This window comes from Alosa pseudoharengus, unplaced genomic scaffold, assembly GCF_046254945.1.
Source record: "Alosa pseudoharengus isolate Yale_2024_CS ecotype anadromous, Long Island Sound unplaced genomic scaffold, YU_APseudo_1.1 YU_APseudo_1.1_scf_11, whole genome shotgun sequence".
Classification (NCBI taxonomy): Eukaryota; Metazoa; Chordata; class Actinopteri; order Clupeiformes; family Clupeidae; genus Alosa; species Alosa pseudoharengus.
Window position 1 is genome coordinate 32,961,123 of NW_027468576.1, and position 18,683 is coordinate 32,979,805.

Here is an 18,683-nt window from a genome sequence, read left to right on the forward strand (position 1 = left end):
ACAACACATATCTCTCTCACACACACACACACACACACACACACACACACACACACACTTCAGAGGCTCTTGGGGAAGCAGGCCAGAGAGGAGCATCTCAGATCACACAACACATATCTCTCTCACACACACACACACACACACACACACACTTCAGAGGCTCCTGGGGAAGCAGGCCAGAGAGGAGCATCTCAGATCACACAACACAAATCTCTCTCACACACACACACACACACACACACACACATACACACTTCAGAGGCTCCTGGGGAAGCAGGCCAGAGCGGAGCATCTCAGATCACAATCACATCAGAGGAGCCTGTCTCATCACTTGATTGTATCTATTCTGTCTAATGCAGGGGTCTCCAACCTTTTTGGGAATGAGGGCTACCTGAAGACCCGAAATCATATGGAGGGCTACTCATTTAAAACAAACATACCCTCACCCCTTTTTTGCGAGGGTAGTCCTCCTAAATAATAGGCCTACTGTATGTGATTTTTACTTTTAAATTATCAATATTGTGCAGGCCTATACATCTTTATATATTAAGCAACTGTATTTTCAAATTTAATATCAATAACCTATGCAACACTACCAAAATTTTTGTTCAGTTTGTTCATTTCATACTTTGCATGGGGAATCTAATCTATTTTTTTTTTTTTACAAAAAAAACTATCTTTTTGTGCAATTAATAATTTGGGTTAGAATTTGTACCCAATTTATACCCACCCACCATTATGAATTCAGGGGTTGTTTAAGTTCTGATTTCAGTGGACAATTCGGTTTTAACATTTCAATAGTAATCGCCCACACGACCCTAACATATGAAAACTCATTTTAAAGTTATTGCACACCTGAAATGATCCATGATCTGACAAAAAGGGTAATGCACAGTCCTGCTCAGTCATACATGCTATAACATTTTCAGCGCTATTATTCGGCAGTTGCCTAGGAGGAGAAAAGGCCTGTGAGCTAAAGCCATTGTTTTTCAGTCCTTGAACAATCATGCAAGAACCGTATTTGACGAACATGGAATGGCCACAGAACTTTTGAAGATATGCTTCCATTGGCTACACCAGACAAGCAAGTTTTTTCCCCCTTTACTGTCTATGCGTGCGAGCATCGTGTATGCGCTCCGCTTCCGTTGTTGTTTAAAGATTGAATGGGAAACGGATTTGGAGCCAAAGGCTAAAATTTAACGCAGCTACAAAGGTATCACCAATATCAATTTAATGTTACAGATGTATGGCTACATACATTCTTAAAATGGTTCTGGTCTAGACTTAAATATCTATTGAAAACTTCACAATGGAGCGTGTTTTTAGAGCGTGATCTGCAGGCGACCTGTTGGCTATTTTTAGAAAGTGCGCTGGGGGCGCCTCATAGCCGTCCCGCGGGCTACCTGGTGCCCGCGGGCACCGTGTTGGAGACCACTGGTCTAATGCATACCGCGCATACAGCACTCACAGTCACTGATCGACTCACTGAGACACAAACCAATGATAATCCGTTTGCATCCCCTCAATCACACACGCACGCACGCACACACACACGCACACACGCACACACAGTCCATACCCTTTGTTTGAGCAGCTGTGTCCGCTGCTCCTCCTGCTGGTTCATCTCGTCCCGTATCTTGTTGCAGTACTCCACTGAGTACTGCTGCTTATAGAGCACGCTGAAGGCATCAAGCTCCTGCTGGGCTCGACCTGCACCGACACAACACACATGTCTCATCAACAACACAACTCATATACTACTCACACTCAACAACACAACACACATCTCTTATCAACAACACAACACATTTTATTTCACAATCACATTTTATTTCACAACACATGTTATTTCAGTTAGCCTATTAGCTGGTTTGATTTGCATTGAGCTCAATGAGCATCAAACCAGCTAATAGGCTAACTGAAATAACACCCATGCCAATCTCTAGGTATGGTGAAGGGTATGTGATGATGTGGGGCTATTTTAATTCCAAAGGCCAAGGTAACTTTATCAGGATGCACAGTATTCTGGATCCACAAAATAACTGGCCTTTAAAAATAAAAATCTGCCTGTCTCTACGGGAATTTAACATAGGGGTGGGAATACTTATGACCCCTGTATTTTAAGGAAGAACATTTATTTATTTATGATACATTATTCATTCACTAAGAAAATTGGTGTCCTTAAAGGTTAGATATTTCCTCAATTTTCACTTAAGACATTAAAGGAGAATTCCGGTGTGATATTGACCTAAAGTGTATTGAAACATGATACCGAGTGTGAACGTATGTCTCATAGCCCATCTCGGCTTGTCCCCTGCACTCCAAAATCTGGCGCTAGTTAGCCGATGCTACCAACAGCTTTTTCAATTGTGGTGCTTCGGCATTGGGCTAGCCATGAAAATAAATCACTGTTTTACACCATTTACGAGGCTCAATGTATCTCCACACTTCATTGGTAGACTTCCGAGGGCCCTGTCATTTAAAACGAGACATTGAGAACTTTGAAAAAGCACTGGTAGTTTACTTACAAGACGATTTATACAGACAGTATCTTCACGAAGTTTAGCGTTTGCAGCCATCTTGAATTTAGTCACGATAAGTCGAGCAACGAGTAAGAATGAACAGGTATGATAAGGGATCAGATTCCAAAAATAATTCAGTGGAAATGCATGGATTCCAGTTGCTGCTACTGGAAGAAACTGGAATCCATGCATTTCCACTGAATTATTTTCATTTCATTTGAAGCATGTAACACAATAATAGTCAGTCAGTCATTATCAATCACAGGATGCTCTCTGTCTTGGATGCGCTCAGGCACACACGCAACACACCTCTCTCTCCCCCCTGTTGTGTGTGCGCTACACTCAGATGCACACACGATTTTAAGTCTCGGTCTGTGTGATCGCTTGCTCTAGATCCCGGGAGATTTTATCTAATTTGCGGGCGTTAGGAAGCCGCTATCAACATGCGGGAGACTCGGGATGTCTGCTCTCTCTTAACTAGGTTTGCAACACCACAAAATGCATTCTACAGGGTTTGCATCTCTCAGCCCGAGCCCCCTCAACACCAGCAGATGCTATGCTTTCTTCTGCTTTCTCTTTCTTCCAGGAAAAAAAAAAACAATAATCCAGGGCAAAAAGAAAACACATTGTGAAGCATATACAAACTCTACAATAATTCTGAGCATGTATCAGGTTTTGATGACATGGGTGCTGTGATGTGATGCTGTGACGATCGAACACTACTATAACTTCATAGTCATATTATGGGATAATATCATATCATATGGGACGAAGGGAAGGAGAGCAGGAGAAATGAAAGAAGGATAGAGAGAGAGAGACGGAGAGAGAATGAGAGATAAATCATTCTAGGAAGGCATGTCCTAATTGGCTCCCTTCCCGGTGTTAAGTGAGAGATGGTGGAAATTTTTACTTGTTTGCCCTAAAAACAAAGAGCAGCTTGAAGTTTTCCACTGACTATGCAGATGGCAAGAAAAGGAGGGAAAATAAAGAGAGAGAGAGAGAGAGAGAGAGAAAGAATGGCCGTTTCCTTTCAACAACCGCACATGGAGACTTCTTAAAGGAACCATATGTAAGAAATGTATTTCAATTAATCATAAAATGGCCCTGATATGTCACTAGACATTAAGAAATCATGTTCATTTCAAATACTTATATCACTGACTACAGTAGTCCGGCCAGGATATTGTCATTTAAAAAGTGAAGTTGCAGCCCTCAACTGATGTTGATGTTGTGTTTTGTCATGTCATGTTGTGTTTTGGCCTGATGCGCCACCCTCCACCTATCTACTAATCACAAAGTCAGTAGTGTTTCGGCATCCGGGTTGGCAACCTCGAGTCAGGGGGGAGGGGGAGGGGATACACTGCTCTACAGTAATTTGAAAGTGATTGCAGTACCCGTTTTGGCCACAATCTTACATATGGTTCCTTTAAAGGTGCAGATTGTAATGTTTTATGCTGAATTCTCTACGTCATCCTCTAGCTGCCTGCATTGCGTGTGCACCCAAAACGTCCAGGGCTCATTCACACCACCGTACTGGCTTTTGTAAATGGGTAACAAACAAATTGGCACTGAAGAGAGGAGTGTGTTTGATTGGCTGCTGAGTTAAAAAAAAAAACATTTCTTCAAGATTGAGAACTACACACTTAGTTGGTGGTGATATGTCACTAGACATTAAGAAATCATGTTCATTTCAAATACTTATATTACTGACTACAGTAGTCCGGCCAGGATATTGTCATTTAAAAAGTGAAGTTGCAGCCCTCAACTGATGTTGATGTTGTGTTTTGTCATGTCATGTTGTGTTTTGGCCTGATGCGCCACCCTCCACCTATCTGCTAATCACAAAGTCAGTAGTGTTTTGGCATCCGGGTTGGCAACCTCGAGTCAGGGGGGAGGGGGAGGGGATACACTGCTCTACAGTAATTTGAAAGTGATTGCAGTACCAGTTTTGGCCACAATCTTACATATGGTTCCTTTAAGCTCACAATACCCTTCGACTCATTCCATGTCTCACTGTTGTGGCTTTTTTTCTGTTATGGTGTGTTTGATCGTCTGTAACACATAATTCCCCCTCTCCCCTTCTCCCCTTTGCTCTGCCTGCACGGACTGGCACTCATGAGCACACAGGAACCGGGAGGGAGGAACGAGGACAAAGGCAGATCAGGTAGCAAACAAGCTCAAAGGTGACCAGACCCACCCAGTGGGAACAGAGGCAGTCAAACACATGTGACAGAGCTGGGGTGCGTTTCCGAAAACCATAGCTGCTAAGTTAGCAACTTTGTTGGTTGCAATGCAATTTCCCATTGCCAACGGTCCCTGCAATACACAAAGCATTTGCTATGACTTATTCCTATTTATTCTTACCCATCCTATATATTCAATGTTTTTTTTAACTAGAGGACTGATCTGGAACAGTAGAAGTGCAAAGTGGTTCCACAGGTCATCAGTTTGAAAGAGGAAATTACATCAGTGCACCATTTCCTATTTGAGGAGGAAGTGACTCACGGCAATCCTGTGGAAGTATTCACATCCTAACATAGGCTATGGACTTTGACACATTGATGGTCTTGCTCACACACACACACACACACACACACACACACACACACACACACACACACACACGTGCATGCACAAACACACACAGTTTATGGCATTTGAATTTGCCAACAGAAAAACTATTTTCCCACCAGAACAATGCACATGCATCTATCATGTCGACTTCAGACCAGATGTCTGGAGAAGCCCGCATTACAACACTTTTCTCACAGCTGTAATTCAGAACAGGGGTTTTCCCTAAGAGACCAGGATTCAGGTCAAATGCATTATAGTCCATTTATGGAGGAGGAGGGATAGATTCTGTGACTCTGCAAAACAATTACCTCATTTAAAAGGTATTGTTTTTTTCCCTCATCGCCACATACTGAGCAAATTTAGAGGATGTTGTTACACACACACACACGCTACAAACATCCTGATAATTTCCAAACTTGCCTTTCAACCCCTATTAGATTTGTGTTTGCTATGAACTCAAGCAAAGCACAGCCAAGTGTTATAAACTGAAGTAGGCAAGGATTTTAGATTACCAAATGGCCCAGCTTTATATGTGCCTGGGGCTTTCATAGAGACCCATTCACTGGCCTTCAGATGACTCATCACAGAGTCACCTCAGCATCCTTTACACTTGGGTGGATGTGGCTTTTCTAAAGTTCGTGATGAATGGCTCAGGAATGGCCATGTTTCATTCACGTAGAATGTAGCAAGCACTCATCTGGAAGAACTGACCTGACATTTAAATGCCCTCAATTTCCTTATTCATTAAATTCAACCAAATAAATTACATTAATATTTTACTTTGCACAAATGAATCTCATTATGTCTTATTCACAAGATCAGCCTGTCATCTGTCTGATCATCTGTCTCTGTTGCATACTTTGAGTGTTAGTAACTGAATCATGGGCCTCCAAGGCAACATCTGGGTAAGGTCCAGTATAAGGATTCTCTTTTACTCCGGGGATGGTTCTCCTTTGCTGATTGGATCCATATTTGAGCTCCTCTGAGAGAGCTGTTATATGATAGCAAGGTCTATAAAGTCATATCACACAATACCTGCCAGCAACAATGTAGAATAGTCTGAGGAACAACTTGGCTCTACTCAACTGCTGGATGATGTGTCTGTGTCTGTGTGTCTATGTGTGTCTGTGTGTGAGTGAGTGAGTGAGAGAGAGAGTATTGTACCCACCACTGTCTACTAGTGAACACACTAACTCTCTAAACTAAAGTTTTGTCTTAATGCCGTGTCACTATCTTTTCTAAATGTGCACAAGCAATGTATAGGTGTAGCAGAGTAAAGGTGAACCCATCTTGGTTTTTCTGGAAGAGAGAGATTTGGCCGGCAATCAGCCTCCTCTGACGTTTCCCCATGCCTTTGGTAAGAACTGGTTCCAAAATCACATTCAGCTGTGAGCCGCAGTATTTGTGTGTGTGTGTGTGTGTGTGTGTGTGTGTTTGAGAGAGAGCGACTGGGAGACTCGCCCGGGATGGAATGTCTCACCTTTACCTGAGTTTTCTCAAGCTCCTACACTGTAAGAAATTATCCCGTAAAAAAACAGGAATCAACTGGCAGCAGAGTTTCCAGGAGATTCCTGTTATTTAACGGTGCCCTGGTTTAACGTTAAGTTAATGTAAAATAACAACATTAATTTCCTGTAAATTAACAGGAAACAACTGGCAGGATTTCCAGGAGCTTCCCGTTGTTTAACGGCAGATTACCATAACATTAAATTCCTGTATAACATAATTTTCATGTTGGGTAACAAGAAAAAAATGTGATCTTCGTGTTAGTTACACAACAGGTCTTTATTTTTTTACAATTACAGGAAACAAGTGCCATATATTGAGTTCATCCACTCTCAAATCAACATTTTAAAGATAAAAATCCATGTTTTCACATCAGTTACTTATTTGTAATTTAACAGATATTTTATTTCACAGCACTTACTTGACAGTCTAACAGTAAAGTAATCTTTTTGAAAGATGAAGGGACATGAAGCAAGATAAATAGTAATTTTGGAAAATGTAGACTGACTATAATCGTATTTCAGGATCAGGGAATAAGACAGAGAAGAATGATGATGGAAAATAAAAACATCGCATTAGGCTCGTGTATCATGTATGAATGTAAAATGTAGATACATAGTAGTATTTTGAAAATCGGATTTCAAAGAACAGGCAATAAGACACAGAGGAATTACAATGGAAAACAAAAACATTTCATTAGGCCCGTTTAAAATGTAGACACGCTATCTAGTTGTATTTTGAAAATCGTATTTCAAAAAACAAGGAATAAGGTACAAAAGAATTATCATGAAAAACAAAAACATCGCATTAGGCTCGTGTATCACGTATGAATGTAAAATGTAGACACGTGATCTAGTTGTATTTCAAAAATCGTGAATAAGGTACAAAAGAATTATCATGGAAAATAAAAACATTGCATTAGGCTTGTGTATCACATATGTATGTAAAATGTAGACATGTTATCTACAGTAGTACTATTTCAAAATCAAATAAGATACAGAATAATTATCACAGATAATTATCAATATCATTGCATCGCATTGGGCTTGTGTACATGTGAAAATGAATAAACTGACAGATTATGTCCAGAAGAATTTAAAGTACAGAGATGAGTATAAATGATAATCAGGGAGGAAATCAAGTAACATTCATGAGAAATCAAGTATAACATTCACTTTACTTATTAGTGATTGTTCTTAGGCTTCTTCTGGGCCTTTTTTCTGTGAGAGAGAGAAAGAGAGAGAGAGAAAGAGAGAGAGTTACAAAAACTGATAGGGTACACTAGGATTCATGTAGAGGAAAATTGTGCCAAAGTGAATGAATCGGATGTGAATTTGTAACGTTAACACACTTTCTCACAATGAAATTAACTGACATTTATTACTTACTGTAACTGCATTTATATTTGATTTAATCAGTTGTATGAAGTAGAAGTATAGTGTTCTGTGGTTATTACAGCAGTACTATGCATGATTGCTCTCTACAGAGGGTGTAATCCTGCATAGTAGTGCTTATAACTACATAGTAGACTACTACACAACCCCCCCAATACATACCACACATAAAACAAATTCTGGTTCGAAAGTGTGACATGAACTTACCTCTGGATGAATTCAAGGGTGCACGCTGCCTCCTCCTGATATTGCAGATTCAGAATGTAGAAGGTGGAGAAACATGTCGCAAGGCCTGTTAGAAATGTGGCGAGGTTGGACCCTTCACAAACGATTAAGGATTCAATGCTGACCATCCACTTTTGATGATTACCTTGTCGTTCACCTGAAAAAAATAATTTATCATATTCAATTTAAGATATAGATCCACATGTCAACTATGATTAGATTCATTTTAGGATTTTGTCCAAACAAAATTCAATACAGAAAAAAAAACATTTAGTATTCAAAAGTTGATTTAAATATGTATATGTTGATCATTATTACTCTAGTGAATGAAAACAAACATACCTAGTAATATCAGGCGAGGCGTCACAGGTAGGCTTGGAAGACTCAACATCAGCTACGGTCGCACATCCCTTAGCAAAAGAAAAGAAAGGCACTCAACAACTCTGTGATGTGTGTGTGTGTGTGTGAGTGAGAAAGTGAATGTAATCTCTGAGTGTGTGTGTGTGTGTGTATGTAAGGAGTGAGTGAATGTGAGTTGTCTGCAAGGTGAGTATGAAAGGTGTGTGTGTGTGTGTGTGTCTGCCGTTGAATGATTAAAAGTGATGAGGCGGGTGTGATAGATGTTTGTGTGAGGAATGTGTGTGCAAAGTAAGGGGGCTTGCTTTTGAAATAGTGTCCGTCTTTTTGTCACATTGTTTATGGTTTCTATATATGTGCGTCTAAAGACCTAGATAGATAAATAGATAGATAGATAGATACTTTATTGATCGATCCCCAGGGGAAATCCAAGACCTGCATGTCTCTTAAATTTTATTTGCCAATCTGGAACACAGCATGGAAGGTCTATATTGGGTATATAGTCATGAATTTAGGTATGGCTCACATAAATAGACGCAGTGGACTGATGTCCACATATCGGACATGTAAACATCTTCCTGTTGCATGCCGCTAGCTCAAATGAACTCGGGAGGAATACCATACGCGTGTCATGCAACCACCTCTGCTATGGAGAGCTAGCTAGGCTACTAACTAGCATTAGCTTTTCAAACTGAAGGACTTAACACAACTTTAAGTAATTCAACACGGGCGAAATCCATGCATACAAGTAAACACTGAAAGCAGCAGTCAACACTGATCCGTTTGTACCATATTGTTTATTTGGCCACTGGTTTATTAAACTGATGATGCTAAGCAGACTTAGCTATCAAGCACGTGTTATAGCAGGTAAATCCCGCGAGTCAAACTTTCAAAAACTACGCATACCCTACACATACCAATACATTTAGATGGCTCCAGATTGCAATGAAGAAACGTAAAATTTGATCGACAAGTGTAGTGATAACGATAACGCATGGCTTAAGAAGGGCGAAAGCGCGGTCTTGGCTAGCTGAATAGCACTGCTACTAACTTCGTTTCAGCAGGGTAACATTCAGAGATGTTGTATTATACAACTTAATATAAACATGACCAGTGTGCTTTCAAACGTTGTATTTCTGGTCAAAGGTGACAGATAAACTCACCTTATTGTGTTGATGGCTTTCGATGGGTTTGGGTATGATTCCAACTTATCGTCTTCTCTCAGCAGACAGCTTCCCATCACCAGAACGAAGGTAACGTTAATAGATAACAGGAAGTACGTGTGTTCCAGAATAAACATTACGGGCGTGGTAAATAACAGTGTTGGAGCCTGATTTTACATATTAGTCTTACTAATGACCGGAAAGTCCTGTTTATTAAAGAAAACCGGTGAATAATGTTAGAATCTGGGTGTAAATTTACAGAAACTTTTTACAGTGTACAAACGGTCTTGATGGGACATCCAGAGTCACCAAAAAAAACACCTTTACCAAACAAACCCCAAACTTCTCCTGAACCACCACTCATCCATAGAATATCAGTGGACTGTGGACAGCGCCGACTTGGGGAAATCTCAACACATCCCATGGAGCACAAGGTAGAGTGTGTTTCTCATGGATATAATCCCTTAACTATAAGCATTAACACAAACCTCTGTGTTATGTCTAAGCCCTTCTTGGATGCTGCTGAATAATTATGTGTTACCAAAACAGTCCAACTACCGATGAGACTGTGGTGCAATTACATCATTCAACAGTGTAACCGAAATAGCGTGCCCGGGGAAACACCGGCAACTCTCCCACAATAGCCGTCTCGCAAATTCCCCATTATTTTTCTCTGTGCGGTCTTCATCACTCTCTCACGTTTACCTTGCCTTTCTGTCTTCTTACTTAAGATCTCAGAAATAGATTACTTTGGTAATATCACTGTGTGTGTGTGTGTGTTGGTTTGGCGTTGTTACGCGCTCATTTAGATTTCAAACATTCTTGACTCCAACCCAGGAGGCTGCCCTGACCTGCAGAACCAGTTCTGTATAGCACACACACACACACACACATCCACGCACCTACAAATGCCCCCCCCCCCCCCCCACTCTACCCTTCAAACACAAATAGACAGACACAGAGAGGAAGAGGCCAACATGTAATTTTAATTAGGTCTTGTGAAATGCTGAATTACTTACGACAGAGTACAATGTTTGTGCTACATCCCACAGCTATAAAAAGCAAAGATAAAAGCTGGGAACCTATCCAGTATTAAACTTAAACACCACTTCTACACCATGTAGCTTTATCGCAATGTTGCTCAAGTATGATTTATCGAAATTCTCCCAGCTCTGGTTTGCAGTATAACACACAAATGCTCCCTTTCTGTCTCCCACTCTCTCAGCCCATCTGCCCCCCCACCCTCTCTCTCTCTCTCTTTCTCTCTCTCTCTCTCACACACACACACACATTCAAAACCACATGCAAAGACTGTACCTCTCCTCACATCAATGGATGAAAGTAATTACAGGGAAAACCTGGAGGGGATGGAGGGCGGGGGGGTTCTGCTTAAGCCCAGTTTCCTGTTTGTGCAGACACGAGTAAAAGCTGAAAACAATCGACTAATTCAAGTCACTCTTGGACACTATTCATTCACACAACCTCTGGGCGTAACTGTAAAAGCTCTCACATCCTATTTTCACACACACACACACACGCACACACACACACACACACACGCAGCAGGTGTTCGCTCTGCCTTTGTTTGGTTGGCTCCGCATCCGCAGAGCATCCCCAGTCCTGAGAGACAGCTCAGTGAGAACACTGGGTCTCATTAGCGCAGCTGACTCATGATGGCGCCTCACCTCACCCAGAGCTACCTAGGAGCCTCTCATCATTACCCATTCTACTCACCTCACCCAGAGCTCCCTATGAGCCCCTCATCATTACCCATTCTACTCACCTCACCCAGAGCTCCCTATGAGCCCTCATCATTACCCATTCCACTCACCTCACCCAGAGCTACCTACAGTATGAGCCCCTCATCATTACCCATTCTACTCACCTCACCCAGAGCTCCCTATGAGCCCCTCATCATTACCCATTCCACTCACCTCACCCAGAGCTACCTATGAGACCCTCATCATTACCCATTCCACTCACCTCACCCAGAGCTCCCTATGAGCCCTCATCATTCTACTCAGCTTTACCCAGTCTTGCGCTGGCACTTTTGACATCAACATTGACGACTTGACATCAACCTCCAAACAATATTCTTCCCATTCCATTCCGGTTCACTGAGTTAGTTTAAAAGCAGACGAGACGTGCAGTTGTGCTGATTTCGAAGACAGTCAGTACACCCTGTTAGAAGATCTTGACATCTTTCTGTCATGTCAGGTTGAGTGTGCAATTCATCACTAAATAAGAGACGCCGAAAATCTGAATCTTTAAGTTATGTCAGAAACCAAGCCTGACACGTATAAGAACTAGATGTACCGCCGAACGGTACAAAATATGACCGCCGCCCAGTCCAGCAAATTTTTTCCACAAAAATAAATCACGCTGAAAGGCCTATATGATTCTAACTGTCTCACTAAATTGCATTATCCACACTCAATTCTCACTGGTATCTGCTAGACAACAAGTACCAAAACATGATTAGTTCATAGATTTCACACGTAAAATTTATTTTATACAACCCCATCCCCATCTTGCCTGTTCATAATTCTGAGAAATTCTTGAATTGTGTGCATGTGTGCGTGTACATGTTTATGTTTATGTGTGTGTGTGTGTGTGTGTGTGTGTGCTTGTGTGTTTGCCTGCGTATGTGCATGTGCATGCATGCGTACATTTGTATACTGTGTGAGTATGTGTCATATGTATGATTACTGTGAATGTATGTGTGTGCGTGTGTATCTGTTTATGCACATGTGTGCACATGGAATGGGTTAACATGACCCCTGGAGGCAAACATATGGAAAAAATTGGTCATCCTAGGCCCTACGGTTCTCAAGATATTCACAGAAAACTGTGTCTGCCCTACCCTCCTTTCGGGGGGTCCAGTCCAGCGGGGGGGCTACAGATCAAAACGAAAAATGATGGTTCCATGCTATCCATGTGCGGTTACATGCCCACCAAGTTTCGTGTACCCCGGTCTTTCAGTGTCCCGGGAATCCTTGTTGGTGTACGGTCACTAAAAATGAGATATTCACAGAAAACTGTCTCCGGCCACCTACAGGCCAGTTGGTGTATAGTAACATAAATTAATTTATTGTGTGGCCCCCCATGAACGGAATTCCACGAAACTTGGCGTGCATTCAGAGGGTGTCATAATGATCCTAAACTTCAAATTTCGTGCAGTTTTGACTGTTAGGTCACAGATACCTGCGATTACAACACCTCATTTTTACTTTTTTGTGTTTAACTAGGTGGCGCTATACATGAAATGAGTGGTTATGGAACAGGTTGACATGGCCCCTTGAGATCAACATACAAAAAAAAAATGGTCCTCCTAAACCCTACGGTTCTCGAGATATTCACAGAAAACTGTGTCTGCCCTACCCTCCTTTCGGGGGGTCCAGTCCAGCGGGGGGGCTACAGATCAAAACGAAAAACGATAGTTCCATGCTATCCATGTGGGGTTACATGCCCACCAAGTTTCGTGTACCCTGGTCTTACAGTGTCCCTGGAATCCTTGATGGAAATTTGGACATGCGAAAAAAAAAAAATCTGCGCGGCGCGGCGGTCATAATAATAAGAACTGATGTAAACAGTTGAAAGAACTGGCAGACATGATACTCAAGTGACATGCTACAGTAACAAAAACAGTAAAATCCAAAGCCAAGGATCTCTGACTGGAAGTCCAAGCTACCCAACTATGGAACTATCTGAATGCTTGCGTATTGATTTGTGTAATGATTGTAAATGATTTGTATAAAGATGCATTTAATTGCATCTTGTTGTGTCTTCATTTCCATGTGTGGTAAACACAGTCGGTTTCATTGTTTGGCATCTTACATCTGTGCGCAAGTCCGAAGTGCCAGAATTTGGTGCATTTCTGGCACTAAATCATCTTTTAAGTTTCTGTTAATATGGCTTTGTTTGAATGGTCCTGATGATATAATGCCTTTGTAAATGCCCCTTTGTCAACATGTTTTTTTAAAACTGATCTTATTTATGAACAGCATTGTTTTCCAGGATCTGAATTTACATAATGTTCTGTTGGTTTTGATTTGTCATTGTTTGGCAAAACCCACCATGAGCTCTGTGGTTTGCAACAGCTTTAGAAGAGGAGTAACACAATAGTCAAGGAAAAAGCAAACCTCCTTGGCTGCACTCTGTGTCTATATGATGTCCTCACAATTCCACAGAACCGATTTTATATGCTGCGTCTCAGTCTATCAGGATCTCCTTTCACCTGTCCTGAAGATGTGTCAACACACCGAGATAAATCATCGATCTCTCTCTCTCTCTCTCTCTCTCTCTCTCTCTCTCTCTCTCTCTCTCTCTCTCTCTCTCTCTCTCTCTCTCTCTCTCTCTCTCTCTCTCTCCCTCCCTCCCTCCCTCTGGTGCCAGTGAACATTTGCAAAACAAAAGTCATACGTGGCCATTTTCGCTGCTGTCAGCGAACATGTAACATGATATTTGGACATTGTGTCGTTCAATCTTTCAATGCTACCTCTTGTACTCTGGCTGGTCTACACAACCAAAGAAGACATGAAGATGGTCCCAAAACCAGCTGTGGGACCTGGCTAACAGGAGGGACCTGATCTGATCATAACCTCTGATAAGGAAGGAAAGGGAGAGGGAGGAAGAGACAGAGTCAAATGGACAGAAGGACAGGCAGGGAGTGGAGGGCGCTCCAGTAATTCCTTACTATCGTGTCCAACATGTCTTTACCTAGAGGACAACTTTGGAACTAATTAATAAAAGTTACTACAACAACCACTATCTTGCCTTCCCACGGGTATGCAGGATGAATAACCTGCACAGCTTGGCAACTGTGATGAGACATTTATGCCTTCAATCTGGTGACTCAACTCAATACAACCATGTGGCTTGCTGGAACATCAGAAACCAGTTGTGCCAGGGAGAACATGCTGGTATGAGCACACACATACACATGTCAGGATAAGCATTCAGTCTAAGCACAAGCAACAATAATTATAGAACAGACTAGCCTACCAGATGAGAATAATCCACAACCTAAATGCACTCACTCTGAGGGATATGAACTCTAGATCACAAAAATACATTATGTAGTTATTAGAATACCCTAAGACCATGCAGTTTTGATTAATATGGCAATATCCTTGGAATTTCATATGAGCTTAAGCCTTAGACAAGATGAAAAAGCAATAACCATGATACAAGAACAGAGGAGGCCAATCATATTTCACTTGGTCGTGTTTGAAAATGTAGTAGCCAACCCAAATAGACTGTTCTATTTGGTATTCATAAACAGAGAATATTCTGAGAACTAAGAACGTAAAAAATATCCAACCAGGAATAGTATCGCGCTGAGACAGAAGAACGCGGCTGATATTGTCTGGATGACAAGTCCGACAGACATAAGCCCCTTGTTCTGACGCGGAAAGGAAAAGGTGCCACACTGATGTCATGGTGCAAAAAGTAGTTTACGCTCTGGGGGCACGAAATTACCTCTAGTTCCGAAAAAGAACGATTCTGTTGCAATTTTTTTTTGGTCCGATAAATATTCTCGTCTTACCTTTGATGAAATTGGATTTGTTCTCATCCAGCAGACTGGACCCCGAGATCCCCATGTTGCCGCGCTGGTGTGCGGTAAACTGTGGGCAGGTAGGTCGCGCTCGTCAGGTGTGGCTCCTGTCGCATCGAGCTCCGTGGCTCACACTAGAAGCGCCTACCCGCGGGCGTGGTGCTACGGACACGGCGGGTGGACGCACCGGGAACCCAGCCTCTGCCTCCTCCCACATCAGACAACATCGTGGAAATTATTTGTTAGTGCAACAAAATAAAAAAACATTTGTGATTTAGAAACTAAACCATAAGAATACAGCTCAGAAAAGGTTTTTTTTGGACAGAACTGTGTTTGAATGGGCATGCTTTGTTTACTTTTCCAGTCTCTCCTGGCAGGATATACTTCCCCCATGTGGTGTGTCCCATTCTTTATCCCACCAGACAGTGGTCGTTCCATTACTAAGGAATGTGACCATGCCCTCAAACCTTGTGTAGGTTGCAAAAGACATTGTGCATTGTACAAGAATGGCTAAGATGCCATTTAGTGTTCCATTGGCTAAAAATGACAAAATAGACAGAAATGTCAAAATACAGACAATCAAATGTGATCTTAGATTATAACTCACCAGATGTAGAAATCTAAACTCACATTCTGGACTTAATGTGTAGCCTATAGAGAAAATGTTAAGAATAAAGTCTGGGCATTTAAGTAAGTGGGAGTCTGACAGAATGGAATCCTTGTGATGGCCATAATGGCAGTCAACCATAAGACACCATATTCTGCAAAGTCTGGAGTCCCTCCGTGACAACACCCTGTGGAAATTCAACTGGGACGGGCATTGACTGCTCTCAGAAGTCAGTCAGCTGCAGGGGCGTCACTAGACCTTATTCACTGGGGCACGTGCCTTAGTAAAAGTCTCCAGTGCCCCAGTAAAATTCTAGTGCGGCTCTAGCTGGAAACGGCATTCATGAGCGCATCTCCGTGCCTGCTTTAATCATGGCTCGAGCCTGTCACTTACCAGCCAATAAAGAACAAGGAATAAAGAAAGGGGCCTTAATAGCCAATCAGGAAATAGCACCTCTGTAGCTGGGTAAGATTGAACGCAACAACCAATGAAAATCGTTCACATGATTCTTCCGAGTGTTTCGTTGTACTGCACACACATACACTGGAATCCGCTGGAGCTAGTTGCATCACTTTGAGCAGAGTAAGTCGTCCCCTGTTACAACAAATTCACAACTTGTTTGACAGAAAAAATGTTGATCGCTGTTAGAGAGTGTTGCCCACATAACTAGCATCTGTTTTTTAATGCTTAGCGTCATTGTAGCCTAAATTTAGCAACAGTTTACCAGCTTGTGCTCTCTACCTCACACACACACACACACACCATGCTACAGTAGGCTGCATGCACACATGCGGACAATTAATAATGATTTATACGTATACTGTAGAGAGAGTCCTGTAAAAGTAGCCTATACTGTTTGTGAAGCTGTCCTACTGTAAAACTAAACATAGCCTTCTGATAAACTATTCAGAGATGGACATCAGAAAATTCTTCCTGAACAGAGGCAGAGGGAGAGGAACAGTGAGGAGAGATGAGGAGGATGAGGGAGGTATGACAATTTTGCCCACATTAACGGTAACATTAACATTTATGCTGGTAATAGCCAGTGCTGTAATTTGATTAATGGTTTAATGGCAAACTTAAATAAGTTTACTGCATTTGCAAATGTAGCCTAAGAATCAGAATAGCCATCTGTGTAGATTATTATAGGCTACATTTGCAAATTATCACCAAAGGTCAGTATGAAGGCTTTAGTAGGCTATTTAAGCTACAAAGAACTGCAGTATTGCCAGGATGTCTATAGGACCCTTGCCTGGGAGGGAAGTATATCTCAATTTTGACTAAAAATAAGCTTCCCTTGTGTTAGTAGGAAAGCCTATTAAATTCATGCAGTGAGTATAGGCCTAATTATATGTGTTTGGATGTTGCTGGATAGTGGCTGCTACAACAATTGAGGGAGAGAGTGCTGGAGGAGGAGAAGAAGGTCGAAGAGAGGGAGAAGAGAGGGGAGAAAGAGCACAGGCTGGGCAGTCCAGTACCAGGCAGGGGGAGGAGGAGGAGAGAGACAGGCAAGAAACGGATGAGAACATGATGGGGGCTAGACGTAAAACTATTCAGAGTATGGAGGAGGATGTCTGTGACCTAGGGGAGATATGGTCCAAATCAGGCTAGCCATTTATTTCATATTGCGCGCACAGTTAATTTTTTTGTTTTTTAATGTATTGGGAGTTGGGGGCCTGTGCCCCAGCAAAGCTCTAGGTCTAGAATCGCCCCTGGTCAGCTGGCATCAGCTGTTGAAGTCAATGGCACAGAATAGTGAGCAGGACACTGGAATCCTCAAGGATTGGCAATGGTGCAGACTGAGCCAACATGCAGGAACAAACAAAGGAAACTACAATAACAGTAGTTTTTTTTTTAGTTTATTCCCTTCTCTCACTATTACTTATAACATAACTATGATCTGGCTGTTTTGGGCCATGTGGTAATTGATAAAGGCATGAAACCACAGTTGGAGATCAAAATTCTGACACTGGGACCAACAGAAACTTGGTAAAAGAGTGGGACATTCTGGTGGAGGGATTCCCAGACAGGTCCAAATGTGGTACCTGACAAGCAGTATACCTTCTTTACAGTCTGACTACACCACCCCCTGATGGGCAGGAGGACCCACAAATCTTTCCCTAAATGTAGTGTGGCTAGTTGATGTTCCCCGCAAAGGGACAATTGACAAGAGGCAGATATGTAAATGTATTTCAAATTTATTACAATTTAGTACAAAAGGTGTAGAAAAGTTATAAGGATAGAGCTTAAAATACTGCTATAATCAACTGGTGGATTTTCCTCAGTCTAGGAAGGTCGGATCAGCCAAAGCAAAACCCCTGCTCAGGAGGACCCTGGTGAGACAAAAAACAGGAGACAGCAACCCAACACCAGACGAAGCATGCAACACAGCAAGCACTACACACTCAAGATCTTCAGATATCACTACAAAATATCACTTGTGTTGCAGCAAGCACTGCACACTTAAGGTCTTTAGATACCACTACAAAATATTACACCGTGTTGTAGTTATAGTACACCCCAAGACAGTGTCTCCCAATGTGGTCCCTTGGCAAGAAGGGGCAAAGCATCAGTGTGGATCCGGCCTTGTACAGGGATAGCCTAAGCAGAAGACATAGTTAGGGAGGAGAACCACCAGCATCAATAGCACCACTAGTTAATGTGCAATGCTACTATGAATGGGGCACATGGGTGGTAGGCCCAGAGGCAAAGTCACAGATAACCAACCAAACAAACAAAAACACAATAAAGAAATGCGTACTTAATTACAGGAAAACA

The 18,683-nt window shown here is 42.0% G+C and overlaps 1 protein-coding gene and 1 long non-coding RNA gene across 2 annotated transcripts in view; both read right to left on the reverse strand.

Annotated features, from left to right (window-relative positions):
* niban1a (niban apoptosis regulator 1a) overlaps nucleotides 1-15,443 on the reverse strand; it is a 29,442-nt gene extending 13,999 nt beyond the window's left edge. Inside the window, exons 1-2 of the mRNA XM_076278917.1 lie at nucleotides 15,290-15,443; nucleotides 1,580-1,710 (exon numbers count right to left, since the gene is read on the reverse strand). Coding sequence (XP_076135032.1) covers nucleotides 1,580-1,710; nucleotides 15,290-15,344 — 186 coding nt within the window. The 5' untranslated portion in view covers nucleotides 15,345-15,443. The remainder of the gene's footprint in view (nucleotides 1-1,579; nucleotides 1,711-15,289) is intronic.
* On the reverse strand, nucleotides 6,863-9,999 carry LOC143116475 (uncharacterized). The gene is made up of 4 exons (XR_012985794.1): nucleotides 9,742-9,999; nucleotides 8,564-8,631; nucleotides 8,204-8,378; nucleotides 6,863-7,822 (listed from the first exon to the last, which is right to left on the reverse strand). It is a non-coding gene; the product is annotated as an uncharacterized LOC143116475 (long non-coding RNA).
* Nucleotides 15,444-18,683: the final 3,240 nt, after the last annotated feature.